Source organism: Chrysochloris asiatica, unplaced genomic scaffold, assembly GCF_000296735.1.
Source record: "Chrysochloris asiatica unplaced genomic scaffold, ChrAsi1.0 scaffold00077, whole genome shotgun sequence".
Classification (NCBI taxonomy): domain Eukaryota; kingdom Metazoa; phylum Chordata; class Mammalia; order Afrosoricida; family Chrysochloridae; genus Chrysochloris; species Chrysochloris asiatica.
Window position 1 is genome coordinate 11,630,697 of NW_006408595.1, and position 19,064 is coordinate 11,649,760.

Genomic DNA, 19,064 nt, shown 5'->3' on the forward strand with positions numbered 1-19,064 from the left:
AACCATGTCAAAAACCTTTCTTAATTTTAAACCATTTGGTCAGTGTACACATGTTCTGTTCGAACAACTGCCTTGGTCCATGTACAGATTCCTCATTAGCACAATTAAGTGTTCAGGAATACTCATACTTTCAATGTTGTCCATAGCTTGTCATGATCCACACAATTGAAAGCCTTTGCATAGTCAATAAAGCACAGGTTAACATCTTTTTGGTATTCTCTGCTTTCAGCCAAGATCCATCGGACATCAGCAATGATATCCCTTGTTCCACAACCTTTTCTGAATCCGGCTTGAACCTCTGAAAGTTCTCTGTCAATGTATGCTTGCAGCCGTTTCTGTATCACCTTTAGTAAAACTTAACTCACATGGGATATCAAACATATTGTCCAGTGATTTCCACATTCCATTGGGTCACCTCTCTTTGGAACTGACACAAATATGGATCTCTTTCAATCAATTGGCCAGAAAGTTGTCTTCCAAATTTCTTGGCATGGATGAGTGAGTGCCTCCAGTACCACCTCACTTTCTTGAAAGATTTCAATTTTTATTCCATCAATTCCTGGTGCCTTGTTCTTTGCCAGTTCCTTCCATGCACCTTAAATTTCTTCCTTCAGTATCATTGGCTCTTGATCATATGCTAGCTACCTCTTGAAATGGTTGAACATCAACCAGTTCCTTTTGGTACAGTGACTATGTATTCCTTCCATCTTCCTTTGATGCTTTCTACATCATTAAATAATTTGCCCAGAGAATCCTTCAATAATAAAAGTCGAGGCTTGAGTTTTTTTCTTCAGTTCCGTCAGTTTGAGAAATGCTGAGTGTGTTTTTCTCTTTTGGTCTTCTGACACCAGATCTTTGCACATTTCATTGTAGTATTTGACTTTGTCTTCTCTAGCTTACCTTTAAAATTCTGTTCAGCTCTTGTACCTCCTCATTCTTCCATTTGCTTTAGCATCTTTATTATGCTGGAGAGCAAGTTTCAGTGTCTCTTCTGACATCCATTTTGACCTTTTCCTTCTTTCTTGTCTTCGTAATGACTCTTTGCTTTCTTCCTGTATGATGTTCTTGATGTCATCCCACAACTCTTCTGGTCTTCGGTCTTTAGTGTTTAATGTATCAAATCTGTTCCTCAGATGGTTTCTAAATTCAGGTGGGCTATATTCAGGGTCATATTTTGGCTCTTGTGGACTTGTTTTCATTTTCTTCAGCTTCATTCTGATTTTGCATATGAGCAATTGATGGCCTCTTCCACATTCTACCACTGGCCTTGTTTTGGCTGATGATACGGAGCTTTTCCCCCATCTCTTTCTACATATGTAGTCAATTTGATTTCTGTGTATTCCAACTGGTGAGGTCCATGTATATAATCATCTCTTATGCTATTTAAAGATGGTATTTGATGAATAAATCATTGGTTTTGCAGAATTCTGTAATTGAAGACAAGTGTATTGCTGAGAGAATGAATAGCAGAGAAACACTCGTTCAGCAGTTTCTCTTGTCTTAATTTCTTATCGAGAGGTTTAGTTATGTATTGCTGCTATAACAGAAATGCTACCAGTGAATGGCTTTAAAAAACAGAAATTTATTCTCTCACAGTGTAAGTTGAATTCCAGGTGCAGGCTTTATAGAGAGGTCCTTGTCTTTTTTTCAGCATTTATATAGGCCCAGCATTCCTTGGTGATCTCCATGTGTCTTGGCATTAACCTTCCCCTGGATATTGGAGTGTCACAGTGCAGTATAGACCTAGTTGGAGAAGACATGTTGACAAACAATAACTTCCCGTTTTCATATTTTTTTACTTAATAAAGGGTTGTATTATTTTTATAAATACTTTTTGACTTGCTATTGTATATTTATCCATTTTTTTTAAATACATGAAGTCCTATCTCTCTTTATACTTGAACCTCCTATTCTGATATCCTCACAAAATTTTACCCTAGTGTGATACATTTTTATGCTTTAAAGTCTTTTGTTCATTATCCTATCATACTCATCATGACAAGTTTTGGTAAATTCATTATGAAGTTTTATAAATAATTAAGCAAGGAGCAGAATTGTCAGACTTTTCCTCCTAGTTCAGTGGACGCTATTCATCCAGTATATTTCTGGATGAATGTTATCTATTGCTCGAATGAGACTGATTTTAGCATAAATTCTGCCCATTTTTCCTTTTTTTATAACGTACTGGACTACAAGGTCGGGCTGTACTGGAAGGTCGCCTGTTCAAACTCACCTGCTGGTCCTTGGAAACCCTGTATAGGTTCCCTATGAGTCGGAACCGACTCAGTGACACTAACAACATGCTGAAAAATCTAGTTTATGTAAATACATAGATGAAGATGAAACTTACTTCCAAAAAGTTTTACTTATTATTTTAAATGATCATCTGGCAACTTCATTGAATTCGTCAATTTTATTGAAATAAAAGAATTGAACATTACATGGCTTGACTGCAAATTGCATGTTACTGTTTCATTTATAGGCACCTTGTTTAACTCAGTTCAGCCACATTTTTTTAAATTCTGGTCTATTCTGACTTCACTGGCCATTACTAAATTGGACTGAACTAGTTTGAAACCCTGCTCAAAAGTAATTCACTTTTTGACAGTAGTTAAAGAGAGAGAGGACGCTAGGATATTAAGGAATTATTGTCACCACTGTATCATATATCTGAATTCAGAACACAGAAAGGGTCAGAATACTTAACTTCTGATATCAAGCTTTGCCCTTAATATAAAATACTGGAATAAACAGGAGGCCTTATCATACTACCTTTGTTTAAAGAAGTTTTGTGGACAGTAATGTTTCTAATATTACTAATCCTCATTGGTAGGTACTCCAGAGGAATCTAAAATAAATATTCCATAGTAAAAATGATAGCTAACATGTATACAGTCCTTACTTTGTGCCTGCCATTGTTCTTAAGTGATTTACATTAAAAACTTCTCTAATCCTTATAATGGTATCCTAGTGTAGCGCTCTGGGATATGCACTGGACTGTTAACCAAAAGGTCAACAGTTCAATCCCATCAGTTGCTCCTCACAAATCCGAACAGGGTCACTATGAGTTGGAACTAACTCAATGGCACTTATCAACAACAACAATCTTCCTAACACCCTCTGAAGTCAGCATACTGTTAACTTTTTCCCGTTGTATACACAGAGAGGTTAAGTACCTCAACACTGGGTGAACATCTAGAGAGTAATGTACCTCTGGAGCAGTCTGTCTGCCTCTTGAGTCATATATTTAGTGATAAATCTTACAGTACTATAAAGGATAAGTTTAAGCCTTTCTGTTCCCAAGTGGAAAGATAGCAGTTATCAAAGAGAAAGGTAATGTTCTCAGGAAAAGCAGTTTTAGGAGGAAATACATACCAAAGTTGAGTACCTGAAAAATGATTCCTTTAAAACTGAGTGATGAAAAAAAAACAAAAAAAACTGAGTGATGACTATGTATCCTTTGGAATACCTTTAGATATCCTACCAGTTTGTAGGTATTTTCATACAGGTTATATGATTCCATTTTATATTTTTAATTTAAATGCTACTTGATTCTGCTTTATACATTTTAATAAAGTTTCTCATAATTTCAAATGTTTTAGAAAATGGATTGTTAAATTGATTCAATAGGTTTCAGTATTAATATGAGATACTTTTTTATAACATAAGTGATAAAGAAAAGGGAAGAAGATTTCTATGTAGGGTGGTTGTTGTTATGTGCCGTGGAGTCAGTTCCGACTCATAGTGACCTTGTACAGGGTTTCCGAGGTTATAAATCTTTACGGGAGCAGAAAGCCTCATCTTTCTCCTGTGGAACAGCTGGTAATTTCAAACCGCTGACCTTGTGGTTCGCAGCCCGATTCATAACCACTACGCTACCTTAGGCCAGAAAAAACTTATTTTTGTAATAAATTTTCTGATAAGATAATTAGGCTATTTTCGTCATCTCCCAGTTGTGACTTCTTTTGCTCTTCTCAAAGATGCAGCTTAAACCAATGGAGATTAACCCAAGATGCTGAACAAAGTGCTGGCCTGGTTGGGGGTTGCCAGCCAGTGGCACTTCCTGTATCTGCTAGGGCTGGAGAAGGAGGTGGGTAGGCTCTGTGTTAGTGCCTGCCTGCGTGCTGCTGCTGCTCTTTCCCCTCACTGCTCAGCATGAGAATTTTAGGAAAAAAACAGATTGAAGAACTGAAGGGACAAGAAGTTAGTCCTAAAGTATACTTTATGAAGCAGACCATTGGAAACTTCTGTGATACAATTGGGCTTGGCCATACAGTGGCCAGTAATCTGGACAAACTGGAATTTGAAAATGGATCAGTCCTGAAACAGTTTCTTTCTGAAATGGAGAAGATGTCCCCTGAAGACGGAGCAAACTGCTTTGAAAAGAACGAAGCCATCCAGGCAGCCCGTGATGCTATGGCACAGGAGGGCCATTGCTGGGTAGATGACAAAGTAAACTTTCACTTTATTCTGTTTAACAACGTGGATGACCACCTCTATGAACTACATAGATGGATGCCTTTCCCAGTGATCCATGCACCAGTTCAGAGGACTCTTTACTGCCAGATACAGCCAGAACTGCAGAGAATTCGCTGAGCATGAGCAAGGAGAGGTCCACTTCTACACCGTGGTCCTCTGCAAGGTAGCCTAATGCCTTATGGGAAGGAGCTGTTTCCCTCTTCCCTTCAACATGAAAACATGTACCTATCAGTGCAGTCTAAAATGCTTGGGTCCTTGTAAAGTACAGCTGTTCTTAAGTTCTACAGGAATGTACCTACCCTCAGCCACACCCACACTACTAGAAGAGCCCCACTGTTGATTCCAGCAAGGTTTGTTGTAACGTTCCGATGGTGAAGCATTTCCCCCAGAGCCCTATTGTATGTCTTGTATCTTTCAGTGGCTACTTTGGTTTGCCTGTAAGTTACCACCTTGGATGTGGTTTAATTATTTATCATTAAAAGGAATAAAACTTTCCTGCTCACAAAATACCTATATACATATACATATATATTTGTAAATTGCTGGTGGTTGGTTAAGGGCCGCTGAGTCACTTCCGACTCACAGCAACAATGTATAGAGTTTTCTAAGATCTACTGATGGGTTTGAACCACCAACCTTATTATGGTTAGCAGTTTTTTCTAAGGAGCAGCTGGTAAGTTTGAAACGCCAAACTTGTGAATAGCAGTCTAGTGCTTATACTGTAGCGTCATATTCATTAAGTGACTGCTATTAGCTGGAGTCCTGGTATGGCACCATAGGATAAACACTCGGCCTCAAGGTCAGTTTGAACTGCCAGCTCTGCAGATCAAACTCACCAGTTGCTCCTCAGAAACCCTGTACAGAGTCACTATCTGATGGCACTTCACAACAACATTAGATATTATCCTAATAAAAACCTGAGTACCTTATCAAAGACCATGATTACTCCACATCATTCACAGCTTAAGCTATGCTATTGAGCTCCTATAACCAGTAATTTAGAAATGCATTTTTGTTTTTTTGAGGGTTCTGAGTCTGCTAAAATGTCATGTGAAAAAAACAGATACTTTCTGTATGTTTTTAAACTAAAGTAATACTGATTCTGTATGTATAGATAAAAAAGTAAGTCATTTTACTTTTAATAAAGTATTTTTATCTGTAGACACAAGGATGAATAAAAAATTATCCATACTCTGATTATATTTAAATGCCCATCCAGGCATCATTCAATATGCACGTGGATTGATTCTGTCAAATATACGAGTGACAGTGGATTATGTAGCAGATCATTTGCAAATCAGCTAAGGCTCTGCCTATGAAATAATCCACGACAGATTTGGGTTTTGAATGTTTGTGCAAGATTGGTACCGAAACAACTCATGAAAGAGCATAAACAGAAGCTTTTGGACATCTGCAAACAAAATCTGTACCAATACTTAAAGGTAGGTTTCGTTAAAAAAAAATTGTTATTGGTGATAAGACATGGATTCATCACTACGAGCCTGAAAGTAAACTGCAGAGTGTGGAATGGTAACATCCTCAAGCGCGGACCAAGGAAAAGTTCAAAAGTTTACCATCAGCTGGAAAATTAATGTTTGTACCTATCCAGAACCTTCTGAGATAGTACATTCCCACTAGAAAGGACAAGCCTGGAACAGCTAGAGAACAGAAGATACATCTTCAAAGAAAGATCATCAGGAAAAATCCAAAACAAAATGTCAGCATGACTGGCTACTACAAGAATAAACAAGTTGTTCACCAAAAAGCCATCAAGGCAACCAATCAAGTTCCTTCAGGACAAACCCCCCCTCTAAGACTGAAACTCAAAGGGAACACATGAGCAGGCATGTAATCTTACTGGTGCCCATATTGGTCTACTGGTGAGTGGAAGAGGAGAAAAGGCAGCAATGAAGAAATGGGCTGAGTTCAACCACGTTCCGCATACTCCTATGGATCTGGAGATGAGAAAGAGAAGAAGGGTTGGTTGGACCAAAATATGATGAGACCTGGGGACACCTGAGCCTGTTGACAAGTACATAGCCCCAGAGGTCTAGAGCTGAAAGTGAAGCATCCAGCTGATCTGAATAGGGATGGGCAACTTAGACATTGGCTACCTAAAATGAGGGGCTATAAAGGCACAAAGTGACTGGCTTACAAGGTTTCAAGAGGGAATTTAGTTTAAGAGTATGGGGGGAAAGAAAGAGTCCCCACTAAATAGCTCTCATCTTGTCTAGATGGATCTGGTTAAAAGAGATGGGGATAAGATTCTTATGATTCAATAATGAATAATTGTTACCATGATTAATTGCAACTCTCACAATTGTAAAGGTAGAAGTTGTATAATAAAAACAGGGGAGTAGTTAACAGTCCAGAAACAAAGGACCCTAGGATCATCAAGGGAGAAGAGTACAAGTGGAGTGAGAAGCCTTATCCAGAGAAGCAGTGACACCAGAAATGGGGACATGGAGAAAGGGAGCAGCTGAGGAGTCTAGATTCATGGAAAGAGAGGAATTGAGAGCTGGTGGCCAGGAGGCAGACTTGGAGAATGTGCCCTTTGCTGTTGTAAATTATTATATATACATGAGTGTTTAAAAAAAAAAAAAAAACTAAAGTGAATATAGAGAAACACTGTTAACTGATGGTACATGGAGAGGATTATAATCATTGTAATGAAACAAGGTGTATGACTTTTTGAATGTGTAAAACTGATGATCTGCCCTGTAAACTTTTACTGAATCCACAATAAAAAACCTTTAAAAAAAAAAAAAAGAAAAAAGAAAGACAGGGCAACTAAATTAATGGAAACAAGTCAGCCAGAATGGAAATAATGAGAATGTTCATGCATTGTGGACAATGAAACCAATGTCACTGAACAACCTGTGTAGAAATGGTTGGGAGGAAACCTATTATTTTTTAAAATTCAAAGTAAGTGGTACACATTAAATAATTACTCCAACAGCTAGCATAATTTTTGTTTTTAAACAAAAGTGGAAAATACTCAAGTATTTTTACAATGAAAAAAAAGAAAAAGAAAGAAAATTGATGCTTTTGGTTTTCTGGGATTCCCAAGGGCCAGTATTGGAACACTATCAGGAAATAAGTTCAACAATCAACCAAGATACTCACTGAAGAGCTGAAGCAAGCCTAAACTTTGGTTTAAATGCAGAGGACTGCTATCCAAGGGCTTTGTGATCTTGCATAACAGTGCACATCCACACACCTGTGGTCAGACTGTTGACCCTCTGAGAAACTTCTATTTGAGGTGATAAAACACTGTCCCTATAATCCTGATCTTGCTCCATTGTACTTTCACCTGTTTGGTCACCTGAAAGCAACCCTTAGAGGACGAAGATTCCCCTCTGATGAGGAAGTGAAGACAGCGTACATTCGTGGCTTGCAGCTCAGCCTAAAACATTTTTAATAGGGAATATGAAAGCTTGTTAACTGATGGACAGAGGGTATTAAAAGGCCAAGGAGATTATGTGGAATATGATGTATTTCATCTTTTCTAAAAGTTGTTTTAAATAAATAACAGCCAGTTTGGATAATTTTTTACTTAACTTCATATATTAGATTCATCTTTATAATTTATTATAATATGACAATTTATGTTCTGTATTTTTGTGTTCAATTCCTGTGTATAGCATATCAGAAAATAGAACGTTCATTTTTCTACAGATCTATTCAACTTGTTAGAAAATAAGAGGTGATTCACTTCATTTATGCATTTCCTTAAAATTGTCTTAGCTATATCATTGGTAAAACTTTTTAAATTATGTATGTATTAATATCAATAGCTAGTACAGTTTTACAAACCACTTTTGCATCTTGTAGGACAAAGAAATATACTTCAGATCTATTATTACAACAGACCTTTTATTTCCCATTAAGACTAATCTGTGAAAATCTTTTCTTGACTATGGAAATTAAATTAGTTTGGCTTATTCTAGAAATTTTATATATGCCACTTAATAGAGTTAATAATACATATTTATATTTAGAAGTGAAGTTATAATTTTTTGTTGCAACCTTTTAAATTTTTACCTTTTAAAGTCAATTCTGTAACTGACCTGAAAGATTCTTATTTATTGGTGTGTTGAGTTGTATGAACTGAGCCAGGTTATTTTAATCATTTGGAATATCAATTTCCTCATCTGTATCTACTTCATAGAAAATTTAAGTAAGATAACACAATGAAAATAGTTAGCTCAGTGTTTGGTCTTTAGGGAAAACAGTTTATTTTTTTAAACAATATTCCTCAATGTTATTATTTGAATGATGATTAAAAACAAAAGTATATATCTCAACAGTGCCTGCTATACAGTTTATGTATTAGTTTATTTTTCAAATTTATGCAACTTTCTAAAAGATAGTCTCTGTGACTATTAATTTGTTCCATATTCATGAGCTGAATATGGCATAGTGCCTGAGTTGGGTTTTTTTTTATGATGTAGCTAATACATTTTTTTCTTTAGCCTCCAGAGCAGTTGTAGCACAGCATGTTGGGCCGCCTCCAGGAATAGTGGAAATAGATAGTGAAAAGTTTGCTTGTCAGTGGTAAGTGGTTTATTTCTATTAAGGCTTTACCCTTGGGAAGAATTCCTTTTTATTAGAGTAGACTATTCTTTATAATAAAGGACAATGTAAAATCATTTCACTTGTGTGTTGGAATAATCTGAAATAAAAATATCAGAATCTTCATAGTTAAATTAGACTGACTAGAATTTTATCAAATTTTTAAATTAAATTTTGTGTTAAAATGTTACCTTTGATTTTGTCAAAAATAAGGTTTGTCAGAGTACAAAATTTGTTTTTCTTAAAACAATATGATTAGAATTGGACTAACTTTTAGAATATAAAAGCAAATTGCTATTGTATGACTGTAAATTAACTAAATCATAGTTAATTTCCTCTTTTCATGAGTAGTAGATGGAAGCTCATCAATGGATAGAATGATCAATGTGTCTACCCTAAAATAAGCAACTTGAAAATGTTTTCTTGAAAATTTTAAATAGTCTTATCTCAGCCACTTGGAAGGGAAGGAGGAGGACTTAAAACTGAGATTTCATCTTATTGTGGATAGTTGCCTGAACATTATTTACAAAATACAACTTAAATTCTTTTAAAGATCAAAAGGTTGAAATATAACATTACTGTCTAATGCTGAATCAAGTTTTCAAATTTATTTCCTGGATCCCTTTACATTCATTCTTTAATAACATTTATTCCCATCTCATGCCCTTGTTATCCTGTATTCTCTATTTTTGGTGCTTTCATATCTTTGTTCCTATGACAATTTTCTCCAAACAGTCCTACTTTGCTTAAGTCAGATTTATGGTTTTATATAGCCTTTAATTATATGCTGACGTTTCTTCAGTTTCTATAATTTTATACATTGACTCATACTTGATGAATCTCTTCCAGTAGTATTGAGAGATGTTTATCTTATCCATTGTATCAAAAATGAATTTTTTATATGTAGTCATTTTCAAAATCTTGATACAGAAAGAATTAAGAAATTTGGAAAATGTATCACAAGCACAAATAATGTGTGTTTATTTTAGGCACAAATTTGATTGTATATATCCTAGTTGCTCATTTCTTCTGGTTCTGTGGGAGAGGTAGATGAGAGAATTACTATATATTTTATAATAATTATTATTTAATTTATTGTTTAGGAAACAATGGTAGCTTGGCCTAATATGTATAGTGAGTTCTGGAAATAGTTTTCTAAGTATAACTAGGCCTCCAATCTAACTTAAAAATGGAATTGACTAAGATAAAAAGACAAACTAAAGTTTGAACTAGTTTATAATGGATTAGGAAATACAAGTGGTCTGAATTGGTCATGGGGGAGTTGGAGTGTGTGGCATGGGAAATTTAGAGAGCAGTTGACAAGCTCGGGCAAGTTTTCACTAAGGAGGGAATTTGACCTGAGTCATTAAAAGTTTAAGTTTAATTCAATGCCCCACTACCACCAACATTTCCTGATCTCCAGTGGAAATAGCTCGTAATTGGGAACTTCTGTTGTGATGATTAGTAGGCAGGAACCTGAGTAAGTATTTACTATATAAAACAATTTGTTATAGAGCATTTGTTGTAAGCAGACCAACCCTGCTTTCACTGAGATACGATGATAGTTTTTGTATGTGTTGGTTAATGATTATTTTTTTGTACTAAAGTAAATGTGCTTAAGTACTTAAATAAGTCTAAAGCCTAGCATGTATTTTTGCTAATAAAATATTAAATAGTGAAATTTGGTTAGAAAGTTTGTTAGTCTATAAGACATTTCCTGAGAATGGGTTTGCTGTATTTAAATATCAACTCTATGCCTTTATTTTTATTTTTTAGGCTAAATGCTCATTTCGAAGTAAATCCAGATTGTTCTCTCTCTCGAGCAGAAATATATTCTGAATACCTCTCAACTTGCAGTAAATTAGCTCGTGGTGGAATCCTAACATCAACTGGATTTTATAAATGTCTTAGGTAAGATGCATAGTTCTTAAATTTAAATAAATTCATCTACATCACTTGTAACACTTCTTGCTCTGTAGTGAAATACCAAATATCTATCTTCACTTTTAAATATCTCCAACTACTTGATAATTTCTTTGGTAAAGTTATAGAATGGTTAAGGTATAAATAAAAGGAATTTCTGAAATCACAGCTAGCTTTTGTGAACATGCAGCTTATCAAAAAAAGAAAAGGAAGAAAATAACTGTACTTTGCTTTTTCTTACCAACTTTTATATGTTAAAGACATGGCTTTTTCCCATCTTAATCTTAAATAATAGTTTATTTACCAATACTCTTAGATTCAAATTTTGAGGCTTTTTGACATTTTGCAAAGTTCGTAACATAGGTATTGCCTATATGCAGTTTTTGTTGTTAATTATGTATGGGATGGAATTGTTTAAAGCTGACAACACTGTTAATGAATAATGTTTTTTTCTAAATGAGAGGATTAATCTGTTTGTTTGTTGTTGTTTTCCTTGCTTCCTAACCTCAAAGAATATAACTATGGACCATACTGGTTTATATATAAGTAGCAGTGAATATACTGCTACTGTTAATATAAACGTTGTGTTAAAAGTAACTTAAAAAAAAAAAAAGTAAACATTGTGTTAAAAGTAACTTTAAAAAAAAAAAAGTAAACATTGTGTTAAAAGTAACTTTAAAAAAAAAAAAGTAAACATTGTGTTAAAAGTAACTTTTAAAAAAAAGTAACTTTTATTTAATACTGTAGTAATTATTAAAACTAATTAAGCTTATGTGTACTTAACAGAACGGTCTTTCCAAATCATACAGTGAAGAAAGTGGAGGAACCCAGTAACAATGGGCAGGTGCATATTCATGTACTAGGGGTGAAACGGAGGGCTATCCCACTTCCCATTCAGATGTACTATCAGCAGCAGCCAGCTTCTACTCCTGTTGTTCGGGTTGATTCTGTTTCTGATGTGTCTCCAGCTCCTTCACCTGCAGGTAGTTTTATTGGGTTTTAAGTAACAATAATAAAAACTAAATGAAAAATGAATAGTATATGCATTTCAGTGTATAACTTTTTATTATTTCCTTACTTGGTCTATTGTTTTATCATATTGATGTAATCCAGTGCTATTAGTTGTTCATTTCTTAAAACTGATTTTTCTTGTATTAAATAAAATCACTAATGTTCATTTGTAGCTTTTCTATAATTCAGAATTTTGACTTTTCCTCCTTATTTTTCAGGACTCCATCATGGACCACAAACTGTAGGAAATCCTTTCCAGAGGACTCCTGTTACCAACCAATCTTCAAATTTGACTGCAACACAAATGTCTTTTCCAGTACAGGGTGTTCATACTGTGGCGCAGACTGTTTCAAGAATTCCACCAAATCCTTCCGTTCATACCCACCAGCAGCAAAGTGCTCCAGTGACAGTCATTCAAAATAAAGCTCCAATTCCTTGTGAAGTTGTTAAAGCTACAGTAATCCAGAATTCTATACCCCAGTCAGCAGTTCCTGTTAGTATTGCTGTTGGAGGAGGAGCTGCACCGGCTTCTGTAGTTCAGAATCACAATACAGGGCCACAACCTGTTACAGTTGTAAATTCTCAGACATTGCTTCACCATCCATCTGTAATTCCACAACAGTCTCCATTACATACAGTGGTACCAGGACAGATACCTTCAGGCACTCCTGTTACGGTCATTCAACAAGCTGTACCACAGAGTCATATATTTGGCAGAGTACAGAATATACCAGCATGTACTTCCACAGTTTCACAGGGTCAGCAGTTAATCACCACATCACCCCAACCTGTGCAAACTTCATCTCAACAGACATCAGCTGGTAGCCAGCCACAAGACACTGTTATCATAGCACCCCCACAGTATGTAACAACTTCTGCATCCAATATTGTTTCAGCAACTTCAGTACAGAATTTTCAGGTAGCTACTGGACAAATGGTTACCATTGCTGGTGTCCCAAGTCCACAACCCTCAAGGGTAGGTTTTCAGAACATTGCACCCAAACCTGTCCCTTCTCAGCAAGTTCCATCAACTGTGGTACAGCAGCCTATTCAACAACCACAGCAGCCTACCCAACAAAGTGTAGTGATTGTAAGCCAGCCAGCTCAACAAGGTCAGACTTATGCACCAGCCATTCACCAAATTGTTCTTGCTAATCCAGCAACGCTTCCAGCTGGTCAGACAGTTCAGCTAACTGGACAGCCAAACATAACTCCATCTTCCTCACCATCACCTGTCCCAGCTACTAGTAACCAAGTCCCTACTGTTATGTCATCTTCAGCTTCCGCCCCTCAATCACAAGGACCACCTCCTACAGTCAGTCAAATGCTATCTGTGAAAAGGCAGCAACAGCAACAGCATTCACCAGCACCTTCACCACAACAGGTACAAGTACAAGTTCAGCAGTCACAAGTACAGATGCAAGTTCAACCACAGCAAACAAACACAGGAGTTAGTCAGCCTGCTTCTGGTGAGTCAAGTCTAATAAAACAGTTGCTGCTTCCAAAGCGTGGTCCTTCAACTCCAGGTGGTAAGCTTATTCTCCCAGCTCCACAGATTCCTCCCCCTAATAATGCAAGAGCTCCTAGTCCTCAGGTGGTCTATCAGGTGGCCAATAACCAAGCAGCAGGTTTTGGAGTACAAGGGCAAACTTCAACTCAGCAACTATTGGTTGGGCAGCAAAATGTTCAGTTGGTCCAAAGTGCAATGCCATCCACAGGAGGAGTACAAACTGTGCCGATCTCGAACTTACAGATACTGCCAGGCCCACTGATCTCAAACAGTCCAGCAACCATTTTCCAAGGAACTTCTGGCAACCAGGTAACCATAACAGTTGTGCCAAATACAAGTTTTGCAACTGCAACTGTGAGTCAGGGAAATGCAACTCAGCTCATTGCTCCAGCAGGAATTACCATGAGCGGAACACAGGCAGGAGTTGGACTTCAGGTGCAGCCACTTCCAGCCACTCAAGCATCTCCAGCTGGACAATCACCATGTACTACTGCTACTCCCCCATTCAAAGGTGATAAAATAATTTGCCAAAAGGAGGAGGAAGCAAAGGAAGCTACAGGTTTACATGTTCATGAACGTAAAATTGAAGTCATGGAGAACCCGTCCTGCCGACGAGGATCTCTGAACACCAGCAATGGTGATACAAAGGAAAATGAAATGCAGGTGGGAAGTCTTTTAAATGGGAGAAAGTACAGTGACTCAAGTCTACCTCCTTCAAACTCAGGGAAAATTCAAAGTGAGGTTAATCAGTGCTCACTAATCAGTAATGGGCCATCATTAGAATTAGGTGAGAATGGAGCAGCTGGAAAACAAAACTCCGAACAAATGGACATGCAGGATATCAAAAGTGATCTGAAAAAAACCCTAGTTAATGGAATCTGTGATTTTGATAAAGGAGATGGTTCTCATTTAAGCAAAAACATTCCAAATCACAAAACTTCCAATCATGTAGGAAATGGTGAGATATCTCCAATGGAACCACAAGGGACTTTAGATGCCACTCAGCAAGATACTGCCAAAGGTGATCAACTAGAGAGAATTTCTAATGGACCTATATTAACTTTGGGTGGTTCGCCATCTGTGTGCAGTATACAGGAGGCTTCAAATGTGGCAACACAGCAATTTAGTGGTACTGATTTGCCTAATGGACCTCTAGCTTCAAGTTTGAATTCAGATGTGCCTCAGCAACGCCCAAGTGTAGTTGTCTCACCACATTCTGCAACCTCTGTTATACAGGGGCATCAAATCATTGCAGTTCCTCACTCAGGATCAAGAGTATCCCAGTCTCCTGCCCTGTCATCTGAAGTCCGGCCTACAAATGGCACAGCAGAATGCAAAACTGTAAAGAGGCCAGCAGAGGATGATAGGGAAACAGTCACAGGAATTCCAAATAAAGTAGGAGTCCGAATTGTTACAATCAGTGATCCCAACAATGCTGGCTGTAGTGCAACCATGGTAGCCGTGCCAGCAGGAGCAGATCCAAGCACGGTAGCTAAAGTAGCAATAGAAAGTGCTGTGCAGCAAAAGCAGCAGCATCCTCCATCATATATACAGAATGTCCCACAGGTAAGTCACTCTCCCATCCCTGTTGAGAAAATTCCGATTTGTAAATACGATTTTAAGAGGATGAGACTTTTACTAATGGCTCACCTTTCTTTTCTTCATTTTTATTTTTTCTCGGTTTGTTTTTGTTTTTTGTTTTTGTACTATTAAGCTGTTTTCAGGTCTTAACTTTAGCACATTATATTAGTAATTTTCTATATCCAAAATAAAGAAGCACTTACTAATCCAACATCTTTTGGAGATTTTTAGAAAGGTATCATAGTCTCCTTTTTTTCTTATTCTTCTTCTTAGTCTCCTTTTAAGGTGACCTGGTAGTGTTGTGGGTTAAAAGTTGGACTGTAAACCTCAAGGTCTGCAGTTCGAATCTACCAGCCTCTTGGTGGGAGAAAGATGAGACTTTCTGCTCCCATGAAGACTTACAACCTCAGAAACCCTGTAGTATGGCACTATGAGTCGGAACAGACTCCATGGCCCACCACCACCAGTCTAGTGGTCACTAAGAGTACTCCAAAAGAGCATTTAGGTAGCCAATGTCTAAGTTGCCCATCCCCATCATCTCTTTGTACAGAGGGGATGGGTGCATTTGATTTTGATTTGAGTGTTTTTACGGCGTTTTGAACAGAAATTTTATGTAAAGGAGGAATCCCCATAAGAACTTTCTCAAGTATGTTCTTTTTGTATTTATATGTATTACTTTCTATTATTCTTTAAAAAGTATTTATGATTTTAGCTACTCTGATAACTTAACTCTTTTGCTTTATTGTCATGTTTCTGCTATTCCCTTTTTTAATACAAGCACTGTAGGATAAACGTAAGACCACAAGGTTGGTTTAATCCTCAAGGTTGGTGCTTCAAACCTACCAGCAGCTCCTTGGAAACACTGTACAAGATTGCTATGAGTTGGAACCGATTCAACAGCACTTAACAACATTCCACCTTTCAGGAGTTCTTGGTAGTATAGTGAGTTACAAGCAGGGATGCTAACTGAAAGGTCGGGAGTTTGAATCTACCAGTCACTCCACGGGAGAAATAGGAGGCTTTTTGCGGTCATAAAGATTTACAGCCTCAGAAACCATATACAAGGTCACTATGAGTCAGAACTGACTTGTTGGCACACAACCACTACCACCACCAATATCCCACCTTAGGGGTCCTGGTGTGGTGCTGTAGGATAAGCCCTAAACTACTAATTGCAAGGTCCAGTTGAAACTCACCAGCTGCTCCTCAAAAACTTTATACAGGGTTTATATGAGTTCCAACTCATTGGCACTTAACAGCAGCAACAATCCCCTCTTTGCACACCTTAGTTAAAAATGTATATAGTGTTTCTTAGGATCTGTGCTGTTGAACTGGAGGTGCACTCAGCCTGTAAAAAAATTTAAGGACCGTCATAATATGCTGTTTCCATTGAGGTTGGGACTCACTGAACCTGTTTTCTGGGTCACTTCTCTTTTCCTCTTCCCTTTTAACACCAGAGCCTACCCCTGTCTCTTCTGAGACTATTGCCAACTCTGTTAGCCCTTTTCTGGCTTGATTTTTTTCTCTGTGCTCACAGTGGTGATAGAAAATATAGGGATGAGGGGTTGGAAACTGAAAGAACAAAAAGATATTTCCATAGCTTCAGAAGAGATCATCCACTAATATGTGTCTTCATGTGAATGGATAAAGCCAGGCTATGTTGTTCTGGATATAATGGCATTTTAATTGATGTGTTAATATTGGATATATCTATTCCAGGATACCTAAATAGATTAGATATACTTTAGTTTATATTATGTTTGTGATAATAATTAATATTGAGATTTTGGTAGGAAAAGGAGCCCTGATAGTGCAGTTGTTAGCACTGAGCTGCTAGCCAGTAGATATGTGGCACAGTCTACCAGCCAATCTGCTAAAGAAGGATGTGGCGGTCTAATTCTACAAAGATTTACAGCCTTGTAAATCCTGTGGGTCAGTTCCACTCTGGTTTTCCACTCTGTCCTATAGAGTCACTATCAGTCACAATTGACTCAATAGCAATGTATTTTTTATTTGCTTGTTGTTTTTTAAATTGTCGTTAAGTGCCATGGAGTCGTTCCGACCCATAGCAACCCTGTACAGCGTTTCCGAAGAGCCTCTGGTTTTTTAAATACATTGGTGAAAAATGCAAAATTGTATTTTCACAGACAAATTTCTAAAAGTTCTTTTTCATTTAAACTCATGCAGAACTGTTTTTTTTTTTTTTTTTTTTTTTTTTACACAATGCTGTGTTTTCCCCGGAGCCCTGGTGTGGCACTGTAACATCAACACTGGACTGCTAACTACAAGGTTGTTGGTTCAAAGCTATCAGCTGCTCATGGAAGCCATATTCAGAGTCACTATGAGCTAGAAGTAACGTGATGGCACTTAGCAACATCAAAATGTTAGCACATATTGGACGTTCAGTATAATGGGATTTTGTATATATGTCTTAATATTTAATCATCACTACATCTTTTTCCTGACTCTGTTCTCTTAGAGTCCTTTATAATCCTATTAGTTACAATACTGTATTATTATTATACATCAGGAGTCCTGGTGTGGCGCAGTGGGCTAATGCGTCAGACTGCAGAGTCTGGGGAACTGCAAGGTCAGTGGTTCAAGCTCACCAGTTGCTCCTTGGAAACCTTATACAGGGTCACTATGGGTCGGAACCAACTGGACGGCACTTAACAACAACATTATACATCAAGTCTATACCAACTAATAGCCACCCTATGCACAATAGAACAAAACACTATCTTGTCATGCACCAATCTCAACAATGGTTGCTATGTTTGACCCCATTCATACTACCTGCCCCTGTGCTAGTGTATGTCGTAGGGGTCTTCCTCTTTATCCCTGACCCTCCACTTTACCCAATATATCTTTCTCCAGGGACTTGTCCCTTTTGATAATATGTCTGAAGTATGAAAGGCAAAGTCTGGCCATCCTAGCTTCCAAAAACATTCTGTCTGTGCTTCTGCCAGCATAGATTTGTTTGTTCTTTTGGCAGTCCATGGTACTTTTAATATTCTCGTCCAACACCATAACTCAAATGCATCAGTTTTTTATGGTCTTCTTTTTCACTCTCCTATTTTAACATGCATATGCGGTTATTGAAAGTACCATGGCTTGGGTCAGGCACATCTTAGTCCTCAAACTGACATCTTGGCTTTTCAACTCTATGACGAGGTCTTGTGTAGCAGATTGCTTAATGTAGTACGTTGTTTGATTTCTTGACTGCTGCTTCCATGAGTATTGATGGGGGAATCCAAGCAAAATGAAGCCTACAACAGCTTCAATCTCTTCTCCATTTATATGGATGTTATTTATTGGTCCAGTGGTGAGGATTTTTGTTTTCTTTACATTGAGGTACAACCAATATCGAAAGCTGTGGTCTTTGGTCTTCATCAGTAAGTATTTTAAGTCCTCTTCGCTTTCAGCAAACTAGAATGTATTATCTGCATATCACAGCTTGTTAATGAGTCTTCCCCAAGTCCTGACACAATATTTCCTTCATATAATCCCACTTTCTCAGATTATTTGCTGAGCATACAGGTGGGATACATATGGTGTAAGAATACAACCGAGGCGCACACCTTTCCTATTTTAAACCATTCAAGTGTTCCCTTTTTTGTTCAAATAACTGCCTCTTGGTCTATGTACAGGTTACTCGTGAGTACTATAACGAGTTTGAAATACTTATTTTCTGAATGTTGTCCATATATTGTCATGATCCACACAATTGAAAGCCTTTGCATAGTGAATAAAGCACAGGTAAGCATCTTTCTGGTATTCTGTGCTTTCAGCTAAGATCCATCTAGTGTCAGCAGTGAGATCCCTCATTCCACATCCTCTTCAAAATCCAGCTTGAACATGGGCAATTCTCTGTCATTGTACATTTGCAGCTATTTTAAAATTATCTTTAGCAAAATTTTATTTGCATGCAATATTAATGATAATGTCCAATGATTTCTGTATTCTATGGGGTCGTCTCTCTTTG

The 19,064-nt window shown here is 37.3% G+C and overlaps 1 protein-coding gene and 1 pseudogene across 1 annotated transcript in view; both read left to right on the forward strand.

Moving 5' to 3' along the window:
• The window catches only part of ARID2 (AT rich interactive domain 2 (ARID, RFX-like)), a 254,138-nt gene that overhangs the window by 163,145 nt on the left and 71,929 nt on the right, over positions 1-19,064 (forward strand). Inside the window, exons 12-15 of the mRNA XM_006865323.1 lie at positions 8,955-9,036; positions 10,831-10,965; positions 11,764-11,960; positions 12,207-15,064. Of these exons, the coding sequence (XP_006865385.1) occupies positions 8,955-9,036; positions 10,831-10,965; positions 11,764-11,960; positions 12,207-15,064 (3,272 nt within the window). The remainder of the gene's footprint in view (positions 1-8,954; positions 9,037-10,830; positions 10,966-11,763; positions 11,961-12,206; positions 15,065-19,064) is intronic.
• LOC102835444 lies at positions 3,981-4,651 on the forward strand (annotated as a pseudogene).